The sequence below is a fragment of the Thalassophryne amazonica genome, chromosome 10 (assembly GCF_902500255.1).
Source record: "Thalassophryne amazonica chromosome 10, fThaAma1.1, whole genome shotgun sequence".
Classification (NCBI taxonomy): Eukaryota; Metazoa; Chordata; class Actinopteri; order Batrachoidiformes; family Batrachoididae; genus Thalassophryne; species Thalassophryne amazonica.
The window spans coordinates 52040391-52067558 of record NC_047112.1 but is presented as its reverse complement, the minus strand read 5'-3'; the positions used below and the strand labels follow the sequence as shown (position 1 = coordinate 52067558).

The 27168-nt window shown below is 42.4% G+C and overlaps 1 protein-coding gene and 2 non-coding genes across 4 annotated transcripts; all 3 read left to right on the top strand.

The window, feature by feature from the left end:
* On the top strand, window positions 1–27168 carry ncl (nucleolin). 2 transcript variants are annotated; one of them, XM_034180002.1, is made up of 16 exons: window positions 1–165; window positions 2524–2619; window positions 2688–2787; window positions 9474–9598; window positions 10309–10819; window positions 12264–12398; window positions 12613–12696; window positions 12850–12973; window positions 13224–13360; window positions 14804–14930; window positions 15060–15196; window positions 16037–16160; window positions 19800–19945; window positions 20269–20395; window positions 20639–20904; window positions 26444–27168. In XM_034180002.1, the coding sequence occupies exons 1-16, from the start codon at window positions 148–150 to the stop codon at window positions 26506–26508; spliced, it is 2322 nt and encodes a 773-aa protein (XP_034035893.1). In that variant the 5' UTR covers window positions 1–147; the 3' UTR covers window positions 26509–27168. The 2 variants fall into 2 exon arrangements, with proteins under 2 accessions (XP_034035893.1, XP_034035892.1); XM_034180001.1 differs by having other exon boundaries at window positions 12264–12402; window positions 12611–12696.
* On the top strand, window positions 9816–9952 carry LOC117519596. Its single transcript, XR_004563363.1, has one exon. It is a non-coding gene; the product is annotated as a small nucleolar RNA SNORA57 (small nucleolar RNA).
* LOC117519594 lies at window positions 19588–19716 on the top strand. Its single transcript, XR_004563361.1, has one exon. It is a non-coding gene; the product is annotated as a small nucleolar RNA SNORA75 (small nucleolar RNA).

Here is a 27168-nt window from a genome sequence, read left to right as displayed (position 1 = left end):
GAGGAGAAGCGCGTCCTCTGGTCGTCACTCTCTTTCCTGTTCAATGTCCTTCTGAGTGAGCACGCTCAGACACGTGCATGTGAAAACGTCTTCTTTGCTTTGCAAATCCTCCATTTTTTGTGTTTCGCTGAAACACACGACACAGTCATGGTGAAGTTAGCAAAGGTGAGAACAAAGACCGCCTTGTTTACTTTTACTGTTCGCGCGGGATTTTTTTTCCTAACGCGCTGAAGCGGTGTTTGTGCTTGAGGCCTTCACCGACAAGTTTCAGCTCCTGGCAAGAGTCAACGACACTATCCGCCGGGTGGAAGAGTTGAAATGTATCTCGTATCTATGTTGCGGTGTTTCTGGTAGAGGGTGTCTGTCGGTGGAGGAGAAGAAACGCGGTGTGACTGTAACGTTTCTTCCCCGTTGAGTGCGGCCATGTTTGCTTTCTTTGCAAGGCCTGCAGGAGCTAACGTTAGCTAGCAACAGCACAAGATGGCACTCGTGCGCGTTCGCGATGAACGAGACCAAGATGCACGTCAAGCGGCATAACGGACTGAATTTATCATTCGATATTGAGCGACTAGGAGTCTTGTGTTACTGGTTATTTAGTTTGTTTATTTAACATTAGCATTAGCACGGTTGCACGCTGTTCAGAAGCATAACTAACTAGAGTTTGTTTTAGTCGAGCTAATCAGGCTCATTTTCGCTAGCGATAAGTTTGGCCTTTTTCTTTTTTTGTGGTGTCCTGTTTAGAACATTTTTCCTTGATGTCCAATGTGCGTAGAGCAGTTTATCAGAGGGGAAAAAGCCGTAATGCTAACTAACATGCTAGCATCAGACTTCCTGAGCTCCACGTGGGTTTCGCTCTGACACACGAGGTGGAACCCGAGAAGCCAGATGTTACTCGGTTTAATGTTGACATATAATCAAAAATCCAGAATAGTAAAATTGTCATTTCCGTAGTGTTTACAGCTGTGGTCCAAGGCTCATTTACACCGGTCGTGCGCATTAATGTCGTGGTAATATATTGGGCTTTCATTGTCGGGGAGGATGAACAAGAATTTGGTATGTCAGCAGTAATTTTACTTTAATTTTTTATGTATCAACATATGGCCGAATATATATCTTGAGGTCAAAGGGTATTTGGACAGTGCCATTTTGGACAATTTCATCTGAATACACCACAATTACCATTCAAACTAGAGCACCGCGCTAGTAGAGTGCAAACCTGCCAACACAAGTTTCCAATTCCACAGATTTTTACCTTGGAAAAAAACTTTAGTCCTGTTGGAATCTGCTTTTCATGAGATAAATTTGATGTGATCATATGTTTTTACTTTTTTGGTTTGAGTTCCTTTGTCAGATAATTTTCGCAGAACATTGGTTATAACGGGAAGATAGATATAAAATTGGAACCTCCATCCAATTTTTGTGGTGTAGGTAAATCTATAACAGAAAAGTGAGTGATGGGGCAGTTTCGATTGAGATATAATGCAAAGTGTGCAGCAAATGGGCTTTTCAGTATTAAATTCAAATGTTAACAGACGTCTTAATCCATATCAGATCCGGATCAAACTTTGTTTGGTGTTGCACCTCACTTTCAAATATGAGAGTGATTGGGGCATGTTTGATTATATAATGTAAGATAATCATTAAATTGGGTTTTCAAATGGCCACAAAATCTGGATCAGATCCAGATCAAACTTTGTCATACGATAAAGAATACCATCCTACATAACACTCTCAAATATGAAAGAAATTTGATCTTTTTTGACTGTTATGAATTTTTGAAAATTTGTTCAATGTTAAAGGATAAGGACTTTTCCAAGATCATGATATGAATCTTCTAAAAAAAAAAAAATCATAATGACATATGAAATATTGTGGGTTACAGGCTGTTCACAAATGGATGAAAACATAATAACAAGGTAAATAAAATAATTGTGATATGCATGTAGTGTGCAGTATGCAAACTGGACAAATTCAGTTGTTTTGCACACCTGTGTTTGGCCAGTGTCACATACTGAGATGACCACCCTTCCAGATTTGTATATTCATGGTCTGCGCATGCACCAAAAAAAAAAACGGTTTGTTCCGCGTGTGGAATGAACAGAGTTGGTTTCAATTTATGGAACAACCCGCACGTATTGGAGCAAACTTTGACTCTCGTACAAACTTAAACTGACCTTTGCCACTTTTTTTTGCTGTTTTTACCCCCTAAACTCCAGAACACTTGTTGCTGAAGTATAGTGAACCTCATTGGGAAATTAAAGTACTTGAGGAGATGCTATATTAGTGAAGTATTGTCTAGCCTTTCTGACGGAACAGATGAGGACTAATTGCTAAACTAACATCACTGAGTTAATTTTGATTGAGGGTTTCAATCTGTAGGTGAAAGGAAGATGACAGAATGTGCCAGTCCTGAAATGCCTGAAGGGGTGTTGTACTGTGTACATGGTTAAAATGTCCACTGTCCTGAAGATATTTATTAATGCTTAATGGATTGCTTTTTTCTACAATTTTATTTGTTCACAGGGAGCTAGTAAGCAAGCAGTTCAAAAGAAAAAGGCCCCTCCACCACCAAAAGAAGTAGAGGAGTCCAGTGAGGAGGAGAGCAGTGAAGAGGAGGAGGTACATATTAATGCTAGCTTTAAAATGTTTGTCGTTTAAAAGATATTAAGGGCTATTTATTTACGCAGACTCTTCCACCAAAAATGAAGAAAGCCACACCAGGTAAAACACCTGTCCTTAAAAATGGAACCCCAGTGCTAAAACAAAGTCAAGACGATGATGATTCTGGTAAGTGAAAATGCGGTCATACTCAATCGATTTTTAAAATGTTCAGAAATAAATACAAGTGAGCCATTTTTGCAGGGGGAGGGAGGGAGAGAGAGAAGGCAGGAGACATATTCAATGACTAGGAAATGTTCATGAATCCAGCCTCTGATTTAAAGAAAGATTGCTGCAGCAGATACAGGTGTGCAGGTGTACAATGTTTAAAGTGTAGGTGACGCCCAAAAATGTGCACAATCACTAAAAATGATGAAATGTTGATATTTAAAAAAAAAAAAATCCTGAACAATAAAAGTCGATAAGTGTGCATGTGAAGGATAAACTACAGCTGTTTGAAGCCTGCGCTCTTTCAGTCCCGGCCATATTGTTGCTACAGCATAACGGAAGGTCTGTTGATTCGAGCCCAAATCCATTGTAAACACTGGAGGTCGAGCTTTTTTGACTCTTTTAGGACAGTCTGAACGTGTCTAAATAAGCTGTTGGGGGACGCAGCTTTATGGGTTTGAGCCTTGTTTAGATGACAATGAGGGTTGCGGATCTTCTCCCCCCCCCCCCCCCCCCCAATTTATGATTTATTTATTTTCTGAGAAAATGCTACATTCAAATCTGAAAAATGTCACGAGGGACTGAAAATATCAGCAAGAATAACCGTTCTGACACAGAAAACACGGTGCAGCTCCGACCCGATCCACTGTAAGAATCCAGAAATTAATGGGACAATTAACATAACGGTTCCGGAGCTGACGCCGCTTTCTCCTTCTTGTCCAATGTCAGCACGCCAGGAAGTTACTGTTTTTTGTGGCGTGCAGTTCAAAATACAAATATTTATCTCTTCAAGAACTGTGCACCAGGAAAGGATGAATTTCAAATTTTTGTTTTAGTCTTAAATATTCATGCAAACATAGCATTATGTGTCACCTACACTTTAAAGCATGCATTAGCCAAAACCAACTCTTATGAAACATTGTTTTATACTCTCATTTACATTACGAGTGAAAGAGTGGTCTGTTGTATGTCTCATGACATGGGTTATTCATACCATTTTCCATTGTGTTCCACTTACCACTTATAAAATGAACACTAGGCAAAGATTAAAGTCAGTGGTGTTAGATCAAGCTTGTTTTAATTGTTGAAACTGTGAAGCTGCTAAATGCGTCATAGCTTGAAGTGTCAGCTCCATTAGTGTCTGTTCAGCTCATTGTGAATACATCCCTGGGTGTGCGGAAGCAGCTTTCATGCATCATTTTCATAAACGTGTAGAATGAAGGTGCTTTACGGCTAGGTGAAGCAGATATTATTTAAGAACATGAAATTAAGATGTGATCCAAATGTTTCCAGGATAAATTATCCTCTGGCTCTGCATGGGAAGGTAGCTGAAACAAAAACTGTTAGCTAATCAGTAGGGCTGTCGCGATTAGGAATTTCTGGAGATGATTATCAGGCAAATAATTGCGATTGCCGATTTTATTGTCTATACCCCCCCCCCCCCCTTTCTTTATATTCTGCTATCGCAGTATGATTACACCACTCTGGAAGAACGTTTGGCTTCTGAGTGGAGACACCGGGAGTAGTGCAACATTTTTATTTTTATCTTCATTTTACATATAGTCCCAACCTTTTCTGATTTGTGGTTGCTTCTGTTGCATTTCTGAAATTACGGAACTGCTGTAAAGAAAAGATGCCTGAGCCACCTCAACTGACTCCTTTCGACATGGAGGGGCAGCGGCTCGACTCCGAGCTCATCCCTCACCCTATCTCTAAGGGAGAGCCCGGCCACCCTGCGGCAGAAACTCATCTCGGCCGCTTGTACTCGCGATCTCGTTCTTTCGGTCATGAGCCAAATCTCATGACCATAGGTGAGGATCGGAACGTAGGTCGATCGGTAAATCGAGAGCTTTGCCCCCCTACTCAGCTCTCTCTTCACCACGACAGTCTGATACAGCGACCGCATCACTGCAGATGCTTCACCGATCCATCTATCGATCTCACGCTTCATCCGTCAAAGGCAAAGCACCTTTTTCCGGTGGAGAACCATGGCCTCAGATTTGGAGGTGCTGATTTTCATCCCGGACGCTTCACACTTGGCTGCAAACCGCCCCAGTGCACGCTGAAGGTCCTGATTTGACGAAGCCAACAGAACGCATGTGGACTGGTTGGGCGAACTCTCATGAACCCTCGAGCACCCGATGGAGCGTGTAGAACTGGTCCAGTGTGCCGCGACCAGGGCAAAAACCACACTGCTCCTCCTGAATCCAAGGTTCGACCATCGGTCAAATTCTCCTCTCCAGTACTCTGGAATAGACCTTACTGGAGAGGCTGAGGAGTGTGATCCCCTTATAGTTGGAACACACCCTTCGGTCCCCCTTCTTAAACAGAGGGACCACCACCCCGGTCTGCCAATCCAGAGGCACTGTCCCCAATCGCCACGCGATGTTGCAGGGGCGTGTCAGCCAAGACAGTCCCACAACATCCAGAGACTTAAGGTACTCAGGACGGATTTCATCCACCCCAGGAGCCTTGCCACCGAGGAGCTTTCGAACCACCTCGGTGACTTCTGCCTGGGTAATGGATGAGTCCTCCTCTGGGTCCCCAGTCTCTGCCTCCTCTTCGGAAGACGTGACGATGGGAGTGAGGAGATCCTCGAGGTACTCCTTCCACCACCCAACAACATCCCCAGTCAGGGTCAACAGCTCCCCACCTGCACCGTAAACAGTGCCGGTGGAGAGCTGCTTCCACCTCCTGAGGCGTCGGACGGTTTGCCAGAATCTCTTCGAGGCCGACCGATAGTCCTCCTCCATAGCCTCCCCGAACTCCTCGCAGACCTGAGTTTTTGCCTCTGCGGCCGCACGGGCTGCGGCACGCTTGGCCTGCCGGTACCTGTCAGCTGCCTCTGGGGTCCCACCTACCAACAAAGATAAGTAGGACTCCTTCAGCTTGACGGCATCCCTTACTTCCGGTGTCCACCACCGGGTTCGGGGATTGCCGCCGCGACAGGCACCATATATATATATATACTCAACAAAAATATAAACGCAACACTTTTGGTTTTGCTCCCATTTTGTATGAGATGAACTCAAAGATCTAAAACTTTTTCCACATACACAATATCACCATTTCCCTCAAATATTGTTCACAAACCAGTCTAAATCTGTGATAGTGAGCAGTTCTCCTTTGCTGAGATAATCCACCCCACCTCACAGGTGTACCATATCAAGATGCTGATTAGACACCATGATTAGTGCACAGGTGTGCCTTAGACTACCCACAATAAAAGGCCACTCTGAAAGGTGCAGTTTTATCACATAGCACAATGCCACAGATGTCGCAAGATTTGAGGGAGCATGCAATTGGCATGCTGACAGCAGGAATGTCAACCAGAGCTGTTGCTCGTGTATTGAATGTTCATTTCTCTACCATAAGCCGTCTCCAAAGGCGTTTCAGAGAATTTGGCAGTACATCCAACCAGCCTCACAACCGCAGACCACGTGTAACCACACCAGCCCAGGACCTCCACATCCAGCATGTTCACCTCCAAGATCGTCTGAGACCAGCCACTCGGACAGCTGCTGAAACAATCGGTTTGCATAACCAAAGAATTTCTGCACAAACTGTCAGAAACCGTCTCAGGGAAGCTCATCTGCATGCTCGTCGTCCTCATCGGGGTCTTGACCTGACTCCAGTTCGTCGTCGCAACTTCACACAGCCATTGAAGAGGAGTGGACCAACATTCCACAGGCCACAATTGACAACCTGATCAACTCTATGCGAAGGAGATGTGTTGCACTGCATGAGGCAAATGGTGGTCACACCAGATACTGACTGGTATCCCCCCCCCCCAATAAAACAAAACTGCACCTTTCAGAGTGGCCTTTTATTGTGGGCAGTCTAAGGCACACCTGTGCACTAATCATGGTGTCTAATCAGCATCTTGATATGGCACACCTGTGAGGTGGGATGGATTATCTCAGCAAAGGAGAAGTGCTCACTATCACAGATTTAGACTGGTTTGTGAACAATATTTGAGGGAAATGGTGATATTGTGTATGTGGAAAAAGTTTTAGATCTTTGAGTTCATCTCATACAAAATGGGAGCAAAACCAAAAGTGTTGCGTTTATATTTTTGTTGAGTGTATATATATATATATATATATATATATATATATGAGGTGTCTTAGATAATAAACCGACCCTTTTATTTATTTTTTTTTTAACTATATGGATTTGAATGACATGCGATTACACCAATCATGCTTGAACCCTCGTGCGCATGCATGAGTTTTTTCACGCGTCGGTGACGTCATTTCCCTGTGGGCAGGCCTTGAGTGAGATGTGGTCCCGCCCTCTCGGCTGAATTCCTTTGTTTCACACGCTGCTCGAGACGGCGCGCGTTGCTTTATCAAAAATTTTTCTGGACCTGTGAGGAATATCCGAGTGGACACTATTCGAGAAATTAAGCTGGTTTTCTGTGAAAAGTTTAACGGCTGATGAGAGATTATGGGGTGTTTCTGTCGGTGTAAGGACTTCCCACGGAGCGGGACGTCCTGCAGCGCTTCCAGGCGCTGTCGTCGGCCTGTTTCGAGCTGAAAACATCCTAATTTAAGGCTTAATTCACCCAGGACATCGTGAGAGAACAGAGAAGATTCAGAAGAGGCCGGCATGAGGAATTTATGCGGACATTCCACTGTTTAAGGACATTTTTTTAATGAAAGACGTACGCGCAAATTCGCCGAGTCATTTCCGTGACGACTCGGCAAATCTGTGTGCGCCGCGACAGGAAAAACACCTCCGTGTTGAAAACCATTTGTAGAATTCAGGCGGCTTTTAATGGCTTTCAACAAGTGAGTAACTGAGAAAGTGTTTAACAGCTTGGGCATGTTCCAACTTGCCCGTTAAGATGTCCAACGGAGGTGTTTTTCCTGCCGCGACCCCCCACGGTCGGGTCCAGCCCGACATGCGACTCTGCCCGCACGTTCTTTCATTACAAAATGACCGTTAACAATGGAATGTCCGAATAAACTCCTCATGCCGACTTCTTCTGAAAGTTCTCTGACGACTTACTGCGTCAACAGAGCCTGAAATGTGGAAGTTTTCAACTTGAAACGGCGAGACGCTGCCGCCTCGAAGCGCAGATCGCCGTCAGGCGCCGTGGACCGTCCTTAAAGCGACACTACCAGACCAAAATCTCTCATCAGCCGTTAAAATTTTTACCGAAAACCAGCTGAATTTATTGAATGGTGTCCACTCAGTTGTGCCTTACAGTTTTGAAAAAAATTTTATCAAACAAAGCAACAGTCTCTGAGCCATTCCTAAACAATGAAAAAAATCGACGAGCGGGTGGACGACTCCTCACTCAAAGACTGCCCACAGGCGAATGACGTAACCGACAGGCGTGAAAAAACTCTTGCATGCCCACGAGGGTTCAAGCATGTCTGATGTAATCACACGTGATTCAAATCCATATGGTTTTTGAAAAAAATAATAAGGTCGGATACTTTTCTAATAGACCTCATATATATATATATATATATATATATATATATATATATATATACACACACACACACCCAACCTGGTCTCATGGCAAGTCGTGTTTCAGCAGCACAAAATATACATTAATCTATTGGTTCGTGATATTGTGATGAAAAATGCCTATCTCGGCTTTCAATGCTTACCAGCCCAGTGAGTATAAGAGAAACTGTGGAGAGCTGGGCATGTCCCAACTTATCCCCTGGCACTCCGAAACGGAGGTGTTCCTTTGTCTCGCTCGATTAGCGAATCGGTCCTGACGCGCGAAACCTCCGCGCGGCTTTCCATGACAAAATCTCTTGTTAAAAGTGAAATCTGCCGGAAAATGGCTGATGTCCAGCTCTTATGATAACCAGAGAAATTGCTCACGACGGTCCCAGCTCCACACAGCCATCCGTTTAGAAATGACGTGGTGTTTTCTGCCTCTCGATGGCGGCTTGGAGCGCGGCGCGCCGTGCGCCATTGTGGGGCTTTCTTAAAGCTGTAGTAACACTCCTTATTCTCTGTGAAGCCCGTAAAATTTTCACCAAAAGCCAGATAAATTTTTTTTGAATGGTTTCCAGCTGCTTGTCTCTAACAGTTTCTGAAAAGGTTCTGATGGAAAAAAAAAGCCCAAATCATTCCGCCATTTCCTGACAATGAAAATCCGACGAGGGGGCTGGACTACTCCTCCCACAAGGCGTGCTCAAAGGCGAATGATGCAACCGACAGGCGTGGAAAAACTCACGCATGCACATGAAGGTTCAAGCTTGGCTGACGTAAAAACATACGAATCAAATCCATATGGTTTTTGAAAAAAATAATAAGGTCGGATACTTTTCTAATAGACCTCGTAAGACTGACTTTTGGTTGTGCAAGTAACTTTTTTTTTTTTATTTCGACCCCTTGAAGCTTTTGAACCAGTGTATGATGAGAAAACCCCAGTGTCATATGACAGAAATGTCACTGTAGACATCCAGTTTTGCTCTCCTCATATCTGTGAGAGTCTATTTTATGATGTTACTGGTTGTAAAACAATGCTTTATGTCTCATAGTAACCCAAAATGTATCTAACAACTCCAGACCACTGTTTTGAATCTGTGCTCGTCCACCCACAAAAAATGTTCAGTCAAAAAAAAAAAAGCTCACATGTATATGTGCAACTGTGGTGCTTTGTGAACACACAGAAGAGGAAGAATCTGAAGAGGAATCTCCCCCACCAAAGAAGACTCCTGGAAAAGCAACACCAGCTAAAGGCACACCGGGCAAGGCAGCACCCACAAAGGCAGCAGAGTCGGATGAAGATGATGGTAGGAGCACTTGGCACTTTTTAATGCACGCACACACCTGCATGTTAATTTATGTAATTTCATTTTATTGATGTAACATAACTACGATTGTCTTGATTTTATTTTTTATGTGAAGCAGTTAATTTCATATTTCTGAACCTAAACTTCATATAATGCATTTTACAAACTGAAGCATGATCTGATGCATTAATTTTGTATTTGAGTGCAAAATTCCCACACCCTCTGTTTCTTGGCGTACATAGGTTGCTCAGTACTCATGTATGTAATACAAGGAGGTATATTAAACCAGTGCTATGTCTTCGGTGCCGGTGTGTACTTACTGTCTGCCGGTTCTATCCTCAATCGCTGGTACATTATTTTCTGTAATCACACTAGGCACTCTGGGCTGAGTATGTTACACCCCAAAAGTTCTATCTGTTTGACCAGTGACTGTTCGTGTGTTAGTGAGTAGCTACGCCCATCTCATTTCTATCAAACTCTTATCCTGATTTATTTTGTTTCAAATATTGCATTCCTTCACCTTTTATATAAAACAATAGGGCTACAACTAATCTGTATTAAAACAAAAGTCACATGGTATTGGTGATTGTGCGGTGCAAGGCCTTCTGTCCTAGTGTGATTACACCCTGAATTAGCTTTTGCCATTTTCACTCAGGCATTTTCTGCCTGTCCACTCCTTGTTGAAATTCATGGTAACTATGATTTTTGCTTAGATGAGTCAGAAGAGGCCCCACCACCCAAGAAGGTGGCAAAGCCTGCAGCCAAGGCACCTGCAAAACCAGCTGCAAAGATTCCAGTGAAGGCCCAGGCTGCACAAGAACTATCTGATGATGATGATGATGAGGAGGAGGCGTCTGAAGAAGAGGCACCACCACCCAAGAAAGCTGCAAAGTCTGCAACCAAATCAGCTCCAAAGGCCCAACCCATGCAAGAGTCCGACGAAGATGAAGAGTCTGAAGAAGAAGCACCACCACCAAGGAAAGGGGCGAAATCTGTAGCCAAACCAGCTCCAAAGGCAGCGGCAAAGGTTCCAGCCAAGACCCCACCTGCACAAGAGTCTTCTGATGACGATGATGAGGACGATGAGTCAGAAGAAGAGGTTCCACCACCCAAGAAATCTACTCCAGTTGCCAAACCTCCAGCTAAGGCCAAACCTCCAGCTAAGGCCAAACCTGCAAAAGAACCATCGGATGATGATGATGACGATGATGATGATGATGAGGGTAAGACTTGTTTTGTTTGTTTCTTCCTATGATTTCAGACCTGTTAATTCGGGCATGTGAGGATTGCATATGTATGCACTTTTAAATTTCTGCCAGAGAGTTTTGCGTGACATATTTACTGACTTGGAAATGTTCATGTATCCATCCCCTGACGTGTGTGCAGAAAACTGGCGATTAAACTGATTATTTACAGGTATTATACCGAAGAGGCTGATTACTTATGCAACCCATCGTCTTGGCTTTTATATTTTAATTAATTTATATCAAGTTGTAGTTATGAGTGAAATACTACAAACCACTGTATGTACATTATGGCTTTATTCTGACATGAAATGCACTCTTCTTAAAACATGTCACAGTTCAGTAAATCCAGTGCAACCCTCGCATGGTGTTTAACAGCAGTGGGCATTCTTACTGTTGTATTGCTGCCACCTTCTGCATCAGTCCGTTATAGCAGTGCTGAATCCTCGATGAGGCCAGTGTCTTTCAAGCATTTTAAAAAAACACCTTTCTCAATTGACCTTATGGCTAAAATGCTTCCGACACAAACTTCTTTCAGACCTTCAGTTTTTACTCTTTAATAGATCATTCAAAAAAATGACAAGCTATATTTTGTAATTAAAATAAAAGCACTGTGTTAAATACTGTACAGGTATATTCTAGGGCTGCCACAAACTACTGTTTTGATAGTCAACTAGTCAGCGATTATTTTTGTGATTAGCCGACAAGTCGGATCATACGTAATTTGCGAACACGTGCCGCTACAAGCCCCAAAAAACTATTACCAAAATCTGCTCTAGGTCCGAGTGGAAAGAAACATTTACATGCATCAATGCCTTCTACTGGCTATCACTTGGTTCTTTTTTATTCAACATGAATTCTTTTAAAAAGTTTATCATAGAGATTGACAGTTTTATGAAAATAGCGTTTTCTGAGTTTTTACAATACGAGACATCTGTTTCTGTGTGGGATGAATCTTTTGTGCTCTGGTCGTCGTCACACGCAGAGAAATGTATAGAATTGCAGAGTGAGACGTCTTTTGGAAATGTATCTTTTTCCTCCCTTTGGGAGAGGAATTAAAAACCATCAGAAACCACTAATTATGAAGTTACCGTGTTTGTGAAGCTTGGTGTGTTGCTCAAAAAAGTGACAACTAAAAAGCGAAAACACTTAGTGTGAGTCTGAGTGTTCTCAGAATGCATCAAATTGCGCCATTTCTTTTTCTATGTGGGTGACTTGTGGCGTTTCAGTGTGTATGTGCCAAACAATGCAGCAACTTTCTATTCACAGCTGCATGTGATGATCAGTAAGGGACTTAATACTGAACATGTATGATGTCACCTTCTATGGATCTGACACAGCTCAATAAAACCTTATTTTTATACCTTTGTTTACAGTGTGGGCTCTTCCAAAATTCTTACCATCTTATGTCTTGGTTTTTCAGAGTCTGAGGAGGAGATGGACACTACTCCTGCTCCAGCACCTGCCAAGGCAAAGAAAGCAGGGATGGTCAAGGCTAAAGAATCCGACGATGATGACGATGAGGAGGAGGATGATGATGATGACGAGGATGAAGAAGGTGAGTTTGTGTTGTTAAAAACTGAATGGGGTTTCACCTGCCAAGTTAGTAAGTCAGGTTCTTCATTGCCACATCCCTTTGCCCCACCACCACCACTTGGGATCACTGCAACAGATCCAGATGGATCTCCATGTTGGTGTGACATGTTTTACACCTGATGCAACTCTGCATTATTTGGAGATTGAGCAGGGGTAAACTTTTTTTTTTAATACAGAAACCCCAGTGGTGCCTGCAAAGAGGAAAGCGGACAGCAAAAAGGACACACCACCTGCAAAGAAAGCAAAGTCAGATGGTGAAGGTACAAAGAGATTGGCTGACCCGATCAGAAAAGATTAAACATGCCTTGTGGTGAATAAGGGACTGATGCCTCCTTTATCTATCTGAGGGTGTCTGCTTTAAATGTCTTTTCACTGTTAGTACTAACTGGGTATTTGTTCATTTAATCTTTTAGCATTCTGTCTCTTTGTTGGGAACTTGAATTCCAGCAAGGACTTTGATGAAATTAAATCATCTCTCAGGAAATTCTTCAGCAAGAACAATCTTGAGATCGTAGATGTCCGGTTAGGTGCATCCAGGTACGTTGTGCAAAGCACACACTGATTTTGCTTTCATTATACACTTGAGCTCACACTGTGTGTTCGGTGTGGTGTTTTGTGTGCAAGAATTTCATGCCACTGTGTCTTAACCTTTGGGTCTTTCTGAATGATGCTGGGCATTTCTTATTCATACAGATAAAAAATGCAACAACAAAAGCATTTGTAACCAGAACTTGTGCATTGAATGGTGAAGCACAAATGTCAGGTGACTATGACTTTCCCACAACAGGAAGTTTGGCTATGTGGACTTTGCATCTGAGGAAGACATGCAGAAGGCCTTGGAGCTCAATGGCAAGAAAGTCATGGGCCAGGAGATGAAGTTAGACAAAGCCAGAAGCAAAGAGAATTCTCAAGAGGGCAAAAAAGGTATGGGTTTTGTAATAGGCTGTAGTTTCACCTTAGTTTTTCTCAGAATATCTGGATTAAAGTCGGGATGGAGCGGATCTGATCCAGTATCTGTATTGGTACAGATTCAAATGTAAATCACAGATGGGAAATTTCTGATACAATTAGGGCTGAAATGGTTGGTCGAGTAGTTCGATTACCAAAAATGTTTGAGGCAAGTTCCGTGCCCCGAAGCTCCGTTTAATGTTGTGGCACATATGCTAAGCCCGGGGGGGGCAGGGACAGCCACATCCCATCACCATTTCAGCAAAATCTCTAGACTGTGGCAAATAGACTCAGGCGAATAGACTATTTGTGCCTTATTCAGCCGACGGTCAGGCGAATAGACATTTTGACATGGCTTTGCGTCCCTGTCCCAGAATAGACTAAGCCCTCTACATGCACTTTAAGTCAAGTTTTGATCGGCGGAGCAGATTTATCAGTGTAGCTTTTGTGGAAAAGCTGCACTCCAAAGGCCAGTTTTTCACAGGCTGTGCTCACATTCACGTGCAGCATAACTGAGAATTACACTGACCGTCTGCGCATATGGTCTGGTCTCGGGAGATGCTGAGCTCCTGACACCGGGAAAGATCCAAAACTTGTAAAGAAGTGAAAAATTAGCCAAGAAAATAGAAAGGGATACACTAAATTTGACAATCTGTGTGATGGCACAGCGACATTGTGCCATTGCAAATAATCGATAGCTGCAGCCCGAGATACCTGTCGAATTTTCCAATCCAGTAGCTGAGTCGTGTAAATGTTCTCTGCTATGGAGACCTCAGCTCGATGGGAGAGCTCATCTCCTCTGATCTGGCTGTGGGGGGAGGAAAAATTTGTGCGCTTGATTTATTTATTTTTTCCCTCATCTCTCTCTCTCGGGCATCCCAAAAATTGCGTACATGTACCATTTCGAAATGCCAGAAGAAACCACCAAAAATAAATAAAAGTACTTAATTCTTTCACCAAAACATCAAATCTTGGCTTGCATCTTAGATGACCTTCTGGCAAATTGTAGCTGTTCAGGTGTTCTTTATAAGAAATATAATATTAAAGCAAACAGAACTCTGGTATCTGAATATTGGCAGATATCCAAATTCAGGTATCGAGATTGAATCGGAAGTGGAAAAATGTGGATCGGTACATCTCTAGAAGGTACTTGTTATACTTAGTGATGAAAGACATGGAAATTCCCAGAAATCTGTGTGAATGTTTCCAGGTTATTTTTGATAGCAATATGCCAGACTCCATTAATGTTCCACGCCCAAACGCAGTTGGTGGCAGTAGTGCACTGTTGGTTTGCAAATCACCAATGCACTAGTTTTATTTATTTTTTTTTTTTTTCGTCTGTCGACTTTTATCACTGTATTTAATGACTCAACAGTCTGAAGCAGTAGTGTTTGAGTAACTGCTTTGTTTCTCCAACAGAGAGAGATGCCCGGACACTGTTTGTAAAAAACCTTCCTTTCTCGGCAACTGTTGATGACCTGAAAGAAGTTTTTGAGAATGCTGTTGATGTTCGGTTACCTCAAGGTCACAGCGGTTCAAACAGAGGGTGAGGACAGGCAAATGAATCTCAAACTTTTGAATGATGTTGGTGGAGGCCTAATTTACACCACGACACTTAAATGATAACATCGGCTTAACAGATGCTCTGACGTTTTTCCTGCTTTTCAATTGACAGCATTGCCTATGTTGAGTTCAAAACTGAGGCTGAAGCAGAGAAGATGCTGGAGGAGGCCCAGGGCACAGATGTCCAGGGGAGGGCCATCATCATTGACTTTGTTGGTGAAAAGAGTCAGAAAGGGCACAAGATGGGAGGTAAATTCATCATACACTTTGAAAGGCTTTAGTATGGCCCCATTTATGTTACTTGAACAACCTTTCTCTTAAAACGTTGTTGATGGTGGTGGAACACTTGTCACATACATGTTAATCTGACCAGTTGGGGTTTGATGAAAAATTCTCTGTCAAATGTATATCAATGCTTAAGTCAACTTACTTACAGCAGCCATAAACAGGAAATGTTCACTGGTCTGCTGGAGAGTGTTTCATTTGTACATTTCTGGTAGTATGTAAATTTTCAGCCAATCATAAAGTCGGTACCCACTCTGAACACTCTTGGAGCCCAACTTAAAAAATTGCTGTACGTGTGCATTTTGTTCACTTAACATATTAACATACTGTAGTTGTAGGGGTTGTTAAACTTAACCGGAGGTTTATTATCACTGCCTTCACTGTTCAGCTATTTCTCACACCACCTTGCATATCCAGCGTGTGTCTACTGGATTAACCTTGCACATGGGTTTGACTTGGGGTGAATTTCTGTTGCTGTGCCACTGTGATGCAATTATGATTCAGATGTTGTCTATTAAGTAGTGGAGACAATAGAATTGACTGAAATGACGTGACAGTGGTATTGTTGCAAAATGTTGTTCAATTAAAAAAAAAAAAACTTTTTTGGCCCCAATTCTGAATTGCTGTTGCAATGTGAAGTTGACTGTCTAATTGTGGCCAGATATGATGCAGATTTGTTTCCTGAATCTTTGTGAAGATCTTAAAGATAGTCAAGTACTGATCTGGTCCAATAATAGGCTAAGTAAGTGTGGTTAATGTGGGATTTGATCTCACCTGTGTTTTTGTGTGTGTGGGGGCCCTCAGGAGCAGCCAGCAAAACGTTGGTGGTAAATAATCTTGCCTTCAGTGCAACTGAAGAAGTTCTACAAGCCACATTTGAGAAGGCAGTTTCAATTCGTATCCCCCAAAGAGATGGAAGACCTAAGGGGTAAGTGTTGTCATCTCACTCTTAACAGAGGGTGCTTTTCCACTGCAGGAACTGAATTCTGTTGAATACAGCAGTGCCAATTCTTCTGTAATTGAAAGAACGTTAAAAAAACTGCCCTTATTTCACATTTCACATACCTGAGGGAAACAGTACGAGACTCGATCACACCATGTCTGAGTGGTGTAACTGATAAGACCACCCATGCATGTGGATTGTGTCGTGGCAGGGCTCTCCCCAGAAATTTAAAGCTTGGTGGCAGGATCAGGGGGAGGATGCATAGAATATTTAGAGCGGAATCCTGCAAATGGTGATAAAAGCATCAAATTCGGCAGAAATAGTCCTCAGACAATCCTCTTTTGGGGAAAAAAAACGATTGGTTACTTGACTTTTCAATCGGTTGTCAGGTAGGGGTCAATTGAGGAATTGCACAGGAGTCAAAATTAAAAGGTGCTACAATCATATTGAAACCTATGCCACATTATTTGCCTGATCATAAAGATTCCAATAAGGTATAGTTTGTACTAACTGACTGAATTCTACGGAGTTACGGGATAAAAACAGCAAAAATAGTGACAAAGATCAGTTTCATTTTGTACGGGGGTCAGAAGTTAAAGTTGCTCCAATTTTGGTAAAAAGTGATGCAAATTACTAGTTGAGTTAACACGGTTTTAAAAAGGAATAGTTTGGACCATGTATCATCCTTATCACGTTACGGGGTAACATATGTCACATGTCATAGAATCCAGTAGACGTAGACCTTGATTGACCTTTACGTTGGAGACCAAGTATTCAACACTGTCAAAACTATTCCATTTATTAATCCTATTAGCGCAACCAATAATTTGCATCACACTTTACCAAAATTGGAGCAACTTCAACTTTTGACCCCTGTACAAAATGAAACTAACCTTTGTCACCATTCTTGCTGTTTTTATCCCGTAACTCCATAGAATTCAGACACAGATAGTCCAAAATAGACCTTTTTGGAATCTTTATGATCAGGCAAATGTGGAATATTTTTCAATATGATTGGAGCATCTTTTAATTTTGACCTCTGTGTAATTCTTCGATTGACCCCTACCTGACCACCAATTGAAAAGTCAGGTGGCCAAAAGGTTTTTTTCAAAAGAGAAGTGTCTAAGGAGCATTTCTGCCCAATTTGCTTTTATCACCATTTGCGTGATTATCTGCTACACTAGCAGGCTTTGTTTCTCGTTTGCACTTCCTCACAATTCAGTCAGCTGAAGGTGCTTTTGAACTTTCCCCACCGAACTGTTGCTCTTAAACCTTTGTGTGACATTGGCTATTCCACCAATAGCAGCTCTTTATTTTTTTTTGCGTGATAGTTAACCAGACCAGTGACGTGCGAGTCTGGCATGTTGAATCATCGGAGATGCCTGCTTTACGATCTTGCACAGGAAAGCAGTGGAGATGAGAGAAGTCACTCTTGTGTGGCAAACTGGCAAATTTGAAAAAATGTAACCACAATTATCTGAGAAAGGGGAGATTGAACACCTTAAATTTGAAAATCACCACAGTGGCACTGAAAATGTAACTTGGTGCTGCGCCACACTTTCATTGCTTAGGGAAAGAGAGCCCTACTTGGTGACTTGATTTTATATTTGTGTGTGTATGTATGTATATGTATAAAATTTGTTTTTACATTTTATTGAACTTTTAACATTAAAAACAGAACCATACCACAAAAACCCCTTAACTGAAGTACACAGAGCAGTCTGAGTCATAAATGATTAAGTCTGGGAAAAAATACATGTAATTTACGTAAAACACAGACAAGCTTATTCAGTTAGAAGACCCTCAGGTTCTCCACTTCAACGAGACTGTCCCCTCTGCAAAGTATTGCTTAAATTGCCGATTAAGTATTTCAGTAAAGGGCGCCATAAGTCCAAATAGTTATCGTCATTACCGCTTAAGTTTGCACTTAGCTTTTCCATTGATAATACTCATAACATTTTGTCAGACCATTGAGTTAGTGTTGGTGGCTTATCCTTAATCCAGTTAAACAAAATACATTTTTGTCCAAAGAATAAAAGTTTTCTTAATAATTTTGACTTATTTCTGTTCATCAATTTATTGGGAGATGGCAGCCCTAATAGAAACTGTCCCAGATCCTGACAGATTATGGTGACTTGTTTTTAAAGTAACAAAAATTTTAAAGTGATAATTTTGAGACAGTTGCGGTGGGAACACAGGGAATGCAGCTGCACATTTTAATATTGCAAACCACATAGACATATATACTGCTTTAGGCTCTGGTCTCGAGTTAAAATCCTTTAGGACCAGTGCTACTCCTTTAGTATGGCCCTTATCCCTGCTGTTGAAAAGCACCAGGTCCCATATGCACGAAGCATCTCAGTCCTCTCAAAGAGCTCCTAACCTAAAATTTCCTGGCAAAGAATCTTACCTTAAGAGTGAGAGCCAGCAGGAGACTGCAACGCCATGATAATGATACTCAGCAAAATTAAATTGGAGTGATCGTTGGGCCGGTTGTTAAACCTGTAAATTCTTGTTGCAATGCATTATGGGAGTTTTGGGTTTTAAATGTTGCTATTGTGGTTCATGTTAGTTTAAAAATGTTTTTTGTTTTTGTATTTCAGTTGAGTGAGTTCCATGTCACCATGTTGTCACATAAGTGAAAAGTGTCGTGTTTGATGTCGTCCCTGTTTTATCTGAAAAATAAGTGCCTCCTAGTGGCAGAGTGCCAAAAAGACAAAAGCTCTCTCGTGTCTTTCATTCCACGCAGTTCACAGCAAAAGGAATTGTTACACAGCTTGAATGTTTGAACATATCTCATTCACATGCTGATTATATACATATTAAAAGGTTCAATGTAAGTACATAATATAATTGTAAAAGTTAATTACATGCATGACACAAGAAGGTGAAAACTTATTTCCATTGTTACCCATTTAAAAATCAAATGACAAAATGGAATAATAAAATATCAATAATACTGATAATAATGATAATGTGTGAATATGATAAAAGAACCTAAACAATTTATAAATACATTAAGACAGTAAATTAACATGACGTAGATCAAGCTGGTAACGTGTTACTGACAGTCATTCTACATACGGTGAATATTTCTGCTTCCTCTCTGTCTTTTCCACCAGCTTGTCTGCTTAAGACACTCTTCTGCTTCTGAAAAGTCCTCCTCACTACTCTTACCAGTTTGGCACCATAGGAGCTCTCTTAAGGTCTAAGGTGCTTTGTGAACAACTTTAATCTTACCATTGGGAAATGTCTAAGAATTTGAGAAATTCTCAGCATATTGCCTGCATTTTGAGCACCATATTTTGTGAAGTAAAGCTATAGTTTTAGAATAACCTCACTAGGCGCTATTTTTAGTCTTAGGATGCTTCGTGCATACAGACCCAGTGTTCAGCAGCTCCTCTCCAGCTTTAGCTTCTCATGAGCTCCTGTTAATCTTGACCATGATTGTGCATGGATTTGCACGAGAAGCAGAGCTAATGCACAGTTAAAACAGGTGTACCCTGCTGTGGGTGTTGCTTATGTCTGCTGTGCAACAAGTACACTTTAGTGATAGAAATGGTTTGCTGACAAAGAAACTGGTTGGCTTTTCAGCAAAGTAAATGTTTTCTCCTGGTGCATCAGTTTTGCTTTTGTAGAGTTTGAGAGCACAGAAGATGCCAAGGAAGCCTTGGAGAATCTCAACAACACTGACATTGAAGGCCGGTCTATCCGACTGGAGTTCAGCCAGAACAGCGGTGGCAAAGGAGACGGGGGCAGAGGAGGCTCTGGTAAGTTGCTTGATACTATGTTTGAGCTTACAATTTTATCTAAACACGGGCAGATCCACTTGTTTTAAGCAAGGTTTTCCTCAGCTTAAACTATTAGTGCCTAATGCATCTTTGTTTGTCATGATGAGGAACTCGATGGGTAGACTATATTATGGCCAGATGTGATGAAAACTAGAACTCCTGAGTCTTTGTGATGTCGTCAAAGATAGTCAAGTACTGATCTGGTCTGTACAGACACCATGTGGTAATGGGCTTTGAGGACAGTAACTTGGTGCATAAATGGGTTACAGTAGAAGTAACAGGTATATTGTCCTCTGCAACAGGGCCTACTAAAACCCTCTTTGTCAAGGGTCTTTCTGAGGATACGACAGACCAAACCCTTAAGGAAGCATTTGAGGGTGCCGTTGCAGCCAGAATAGCAACAGATCGAGACACTGGTTCATCAAAGGGGTAAGTCTTGGGTTTAAGGACTTTTCCACGCTTCTCGAGAGCACCTCTCTGTGTCGTAGTGACAGAGCACGGATTCGCATGAGAAGTAGAGCAAACTCACAACATAACGGGCAGCTTCCTTTTAGGGAGCGGCCCGTGTTTTACTGTGAAACAGCACGTTCTGGTACAAAGTTCTTGACAGCTGAGTTGCATGAGTTTAATTTAGATTACACTAACTGTCAACACTCTTATCTGTTCCACCAGGTACGGCTTTGTAGACTTTGACAGCCAGGAGGACTGCAAGGCAGCGAAGGAGGCCATGGAAGATGGCGAGATCGATGGCAACAAAGTGACCCTTGACTATGCCAAGCCTAAGGGTGAAGGCGGCTTCCGTGGAGGTCGTGGTGGCGGCTATGGTGGCGGCTTTGGAGGCCGTGGAGGTGGCAGGGGAGGAGGTCGGGGCGGCCGTGGAGGTGGAAGAGGTGGCCATCGTGGAGGAGGACGTGGAGGCGGACGCGGTAGCTTTGGAGGTAAACACTGGTGTTTTTGATACGACTCATCAGTCCATGAATGCTCCACACACAAACCATTGTATCGTGATGATACAAGTTGTGTGAAAAGCCTCTTCTCTGGGGTGGAAAAATTTACCTGATCCAACAAAAATGGATTGTGTCAGTAAATAGACCTGAAAATGCACCAGAATGCACCTGAGATTAATATTGGGGGGGGCATGTGGAGATTACTTGATATGAATCAGTATCTAGATAGAAACGTGCATCGATTCAACTGAAGTTGTCCATCAGGTAATGTAAATAATAGTAATACCCTCTATTGTGGGACTAAGCGCACAGCTCCAAAGAGCTGCACAGATTTCGGATCGGAATTAATAACAATCGGCATTTTAAATCAAATGACAACTCTTTCCAAACGTTGTAATACAAACTACAAAGTAAGTCCCTTCGGCTGCTCCCCTGTTTGCACTCGGGGTCGCCACAGCAAATCTAAGGTGGATCTGCATGTTGAATTGGCACAGGTTTTACGCCGGATGCCCTTCCTGACGCAACTCCACATTACATCAATCAATTTTATTTATATAGCGCCAAATCACAACAAACAGTTGCCCCAAGGTGCTTTATATTGTAAGGCAAGGCCATACAATAATTATGTAAAAACACCAAAAACACAATGCAGAGTGGTGCATACAGTGCAAAAAGAGAAAGAAACACTCAGTGCATCATGGGAACCCCCCAGCAGTCTACGTCTATAGCAGCATAACTAAGGGATGGTTCAGGGTCACCTGATCCAGCCCTAACTATAAGCTTTAGCAAAAAGGAAAGTTTTAAGCCTAATCTTAAAAGTAGAGAGGGTGTCTTTCTCCCTGATCTGAATTGGGAGCTGGTTCCACAGGAGAGGAGCCTGAAAGCTGAAGGCTCTGCCTCCCATTCTACTCTTAAACCCTAGGAACTACAAGTAAGCCTGCAGTCTGAGAGCGAAGCGCTCTATTAGGGTGATATGGTACTATGAGGTCCCTAAGATAAGATGGGACCTGATTATTCAAAACCTTATAAGTAAAGAAGAATTTTAAATTCTATTCTAGAATTAACAGGAAGCCAATGAAGAGAGGCCAATATGGCTGAGATATGCTCTTTCCTTCTAGTCCCTGTTAGTACTCTAGCTGCAGCATTTTGAATTAACTGAAGGCTTTTCAGGGAACTTTTAGGACAACCTGATGATAATGAATTACAATAGTCCAGCCTAGAGGAAATAAATGCATGAATTAGTATTTCAGCATCACTCTGAGACAAGACCTTTCTAATTTTAGAGATATTGCGTAAATGCCATGCTAATTGGTGTGTGTCCTCTGGCTTCATGGATAGATAAAGCTGGGTATCACAATGAAAATTTAAGCAATGCCGTCTAATAATGCTGCCTAAGGGAAGCATGTATAAAGTGAATAAAATTGGTCCTAGCACAGAACCTTGTGGAACTCCATAATTAACCTTAGTCTGTGAAGAAGATTCCCCATTTACATGAACAAATTGTAATCTATTAGATAAATATGATTCAAACCAGCGCAGTGCCTTTAATACCTATGGCATGCTCTAATCTCTGTAATAAAATTTTATGGTCAGCAGTATCAAAAGCAGCACCGAGGTCTAACAGAACAAGCACAGAGATGAGTCCGCTGTCTGAGGCCATAAGATCATTTGTAACCTTCACTAATGCTGTTTCTGTACTATGATGAATAGCTCTGTCTGGGTTTTTGATTAATTAATAAGCTGGAGTGGAAGATTGCTGCTAATCCTCCACCTCGGCCCGTGCTACGAGCATTCTGGCAGTTAGTGTGACTCGGGGGTGTTGACTCATTTAAACTAACATGTTCATCCTGCTGTAACCAGGTTTCTGTAAGGAAGAATAAATCAATATGTATTATATCATTTACTAACAGGTACTTAGAAGAGAGAGACCTAATGTTTAATAGACCACATTTAACTGTTTTAGTCTGTGGTGCAGTTGAAGGTGCTATATTATTTTTTCTTTTTGAATTTTTATGCTTAAATAGATTTTTGCTGGTTATTGGTGGTCTGGGAGCAGGCATCGTCTCTACGGGGATGGGGTAATGAGGGGATGGCAGGGGGAGAGAAGCTGCAGAGAGGTGTGTAAGACTACAACTCTGCTTCCTGGTCCCAACCCTGGATAGTCACGGTTTGGAGGATTTAAGAAAATTGGCCAGATTTCTAGAAATGAGAGCTGCTCCATCCAAAGTGGGATGGATGCCGTCTCTCCTAACAAGACCTTTCCCCAGAAGCTTTGCCAATTATCTATGAAGCCCACCTCATTTTTTGGACACCACTCAGACAGCCAGCAATTCAAGGAGAACATGCGGCTAAATATGTCAGTCCCGGTCCTATTGGGGAGGGGCCCAGAGAAAACTACATTTTGTCAAATACATTTGACATTTTGCTTACATATCATCGTCAGCTCAAAGGGTGCAGCAGAAGAGAGAATTCCTCAGAGTCCGACATTGTTTTTGCAAAGTTACACACTGATTCAATGTTAATTTTAGTGACCTCCGATTGGCGTAACCGGGTGTCATTACTGCCGACGTGAATTACAATCTTACCAAATTTACGCTTAGCCTTAGCCAGCAGTTTCAAATTTCCTTCAGTGTCGCCTGCTGTGGCCCCCGGAAGACAATTGACTATGGTTACTGGTGTCACTATCTTCACATTTCTCAAAACAGTCGCCAATAACCAGAGTTTGATCCTCGGCGGGTGTGTCGTCGAGTGGGGAAAAACGGTTAGAAATGTGAACGGGTTCGCGGTGTACACGGGGCTTCTGTTTAGAACTACGCTTCCTCCTCACAGTCACCCAGTCGGCCTGCTTTCCCGGCTGCTCGGGATCTGCCAGAGGGAAACTAACGGCGGCTAAGCTACCTTGGTCCGCACCGACTACAGGGGCCTGGCTAGCTGTAGAATTTTCCACAGTGTGGAGCCGAGTCTCCAATTCGCCCAGCCTGGCCTCCAAAGCTACGAATAAGCTACACTTATTACAAGTACCATTACTGCTAAAAGAGGCCGAGGAATAACTAAACATTTCACACCCAGAGCAGAAAAGTGCGGGAGAGACAGGAGAAGCCGCCATGCTAAACCGGCTAAGAGCTAGTAGCTGCGCTAAGCTAGCGGATTCCTAAAGACACACAGTGAATACTGTGTAAATAATTTAGAGGTGATTCAGCAGAGGGAGTGCTTTAGTTAAGGCACGTGAAGATTACACTGTGAAACGAATCGTTATCTAGGTAACTAGATCAATCTAACTGCTCAGATTACACAGCTAACAGATACAGCAAAACACCGCTGTGATACAATACCGCAGTGAGAGCCAACCACCAGTAGAAGCAAGCAAGGCAATACATGGAGAAATGTGGCAGGTGTGGGATTTGAACCCGGAACCTTCTGCACTGAAACCAAGCGCATTAACCACTTGGCCACCACCCCTGCACAAACAATAAACTACAACCGACCAAATCCATGTTGTTTTGTCCCCACCCCCAAACCAGAATGAGACGTCCTCCATTTCTTAAGAAATACATTGATCCTGATGTGCAGCACAGCCGGCTGAAGAGCTCAGGTCAAGAGTAGATGTTTTAAGGCTGTAAAACCCCTCACTACACATTTTATACACTTTTCTCAAACAGGCATTAACATTTTCTCTTTTCTCTCCTGTGTAAACACTTTTTTTTTTTCTTTTTTTTTTTTTCTCTTCTGGGCGAGATGATTATAAACAGACACATGCAGAACACAATGCACGTGCTCTCCCTTCGCTCACTACCTCCGGGGGTACGGATGCGGGAGCCACAAAGAATCCAAGTCATGGCCACGGAGCTCTGCGGCTGTGGTTACCGAGACCATGCAGTGGGCGCTGTGGATTTTTCTGCAAGAAGTCTATCCTTGCGGGCTGGCGGAGCGCTCTGCATCAAAATAGCGAGCGTAGTCTCTGGACCTGTTGCTGGAGTTGTCTGCAGCTCCGCAGCTCTTGTCTGGCCCGCCTGATAAGGATGCAGAACACAATGCGCTGTAAAAAAAAAAAAAGCAGCATGCAAAATTGCACTAAAAAAAGGCTGCGAAAGGTGAACTGCGTTATAGCGAGGGACCACTGTATATTTGAAGGGAAATGCTTTTGAGGAAAAACTACAGATTTTGTTTTTCTATTTCTGTCCAAAGATCAAGGATCCATCATGACATGAAGGTTCCAGGGACCATGTACAGATTTTACTGATTTTTTTTTTTTTTTTTTTTTTTGTCCAGAGACCAAGGGTCCAGTGATTTCATATTTACTTTGAACACTCAATAAAATGTTGACATAGAAAACCTGTAAAGGCTACTTTTAGTACACTGAAAAGTTACAAGAGGTATTGATAAGGAAATCGATAAAGCCCTTTTCACACCGGGGCTGCTCCCAGTTGCTTCCTCTGGTGTCACGACAACGCAGGAATTTCTGTGTCAGGTGCACACAGCAGGGGGCAGAGAGGAGGTGACAACGCAGCCTGCAGGTTCTCTGCACAGAGAAGTCTGCATAGTTCTGTTATAGTTTATCTTTTCCTCCTTTGACCGCGAAATGCGTGCGCCAACAAACCATCAAGCAAATGTGGAGATGTCTGGAGTTCTACTTGATGTTATGTCCTGTCTCAGGACTTATGTCCTTTTTTTAACTGTGATGTGAGAGTTTGAGCAGAGAACAAGGAACTAATGCAGTCAGACCATGTTCCAGTGTTCACATGTGCATGCGTGAACGAACGTCCATGAGTGGACTAGAGACGTCCGGACTTTTTACTGGATATTTTTGGCAATCAGTCTGCTTTTTTTTTTTCTAGCGTGTAGTTTTTACTGCATTAAGTACACGGTATAAAAACAATCCTGCATGATTTATACTGCGGGAACAATGGAACACAGCAGGAATCATAAATTGGCTTTCGAGTTACGCCTCTTTGCCCCAACTTGCGCTGGAACCACTTCCTTTCTGCGTCGAGCACAGGACGCCAAAAAAATTAAACGGGGTTTCATTTTTCGGCACCCAACTTGCTTCCTCCTTTGCGCCCCTTGCGCTGTTGTGGCTCTGAGCTGCATCATCTCGGCACTGAGTTGCTTCCACGCAGTGTCGTCATAATGATGCATGCCGCAACCGGGCACACCCCCAGTGTGAAAGGGGCTTAAGGAATCGGATCGATAAGCGGAATCAATAATGGCATTGATGGATAAAATCTGATCAATACCCATCCCTACTCGTATCGCATTGATGAATTGACTCGCTATCAAATACATAAAGTCGCATCAAATAGGGAACAGGTAAATTGTATCATGTGTAGTTTATCGAATTGTCAGTGATAAGATTCCCATGCCTACGGGAGAACCTCCAGACCCTGCTCCAGGGGCTTTGGGTCTTTGGCCCTTGCCAAAAACCTTGACCTGAAGAATGTTTTAAACTTGTTCAGAACTTTTTCCCCCTTGCTCTACTTGAATATTATGTCTAACAGATTTGTACATTAAGATGTCATTGTTGTCATTCTAGGTGGAAGAGGTGGGGGTGGATTTGGAGCCAAACCGCAGGGGAAGAAAATCAAGTTTGATGACTAAATTCTTAGTCTTTTACTTTTTGAAAGGACTCTGGTTTTGTCATTTTTCAGAGCTTTTGGACATTCCAGAAAGCATTGTCATGTATTTAACTTTTCATGGGCATTTTAGCCCTTATATTTAGAACCTTACGTCTCCCTTCCTCTGTGCTAGGATGGTACTTTGGACCTTCTCGGCTTGAGGACTTTGAGTAGTGAATGTCCTGAATCAAATCTACAGTTCCTCTGCGTTAGCTTACTTGCTTCTCCGGAGGAGAAAAATGAAATCTGTCCGACAAACAAGGTTGATGTGAAAAAAAAAAATGCTTTGTCGGATATGTTGTAAATTTAAACAGTTTCATTTTACCTTTTGTAAAAACAAGGTGGGGATGGGGGGGTTTCATCATATCAGTGTGTTTTATTTTGTCATCTAGTTTGCTAAAAGTTTAACTGTAATGTGTAAAGCATATTTTGTTGCGCTGATGTTTGAGTTAATGTTGAGAATTTGGCAAATGCTCTGTTCATGTTTCTTTGGGACTCAGTCAGTGTCTAAGGCACAGAGGATGAGCCTCTAATCTATGTAACATAAAATATTTGTAGTTCATTGACTAATTTTTTTTCCCCATCTGAAAATCTCAAGATTTTCATGGGGTTGAATAAAATCTTGTAGGTGGTGATTTTTAAA

What these genes read in the sequence shown, in the direction of transcription:
- ncl (XM_034180001.1), top strand. An exon ending in AGAGATGGAAGACCTAAGGG is followed by an intron (nt 16,161 to 19,799) that starts GTAAGTGTTGTC and finishes CTGGTGCATCAG; the next exon opens with TTTTGCTTTTGTAGAGTTTG. An exon ending in CGGACGCGGTAGCTTTGGAG is followed by an intron (nt 20,905 to 26,443) that starts GTAAACACTGGT and finishes TTGTCATTCTAG; the next exon opens with GTGGAAGAGGTGGGGGTGGA.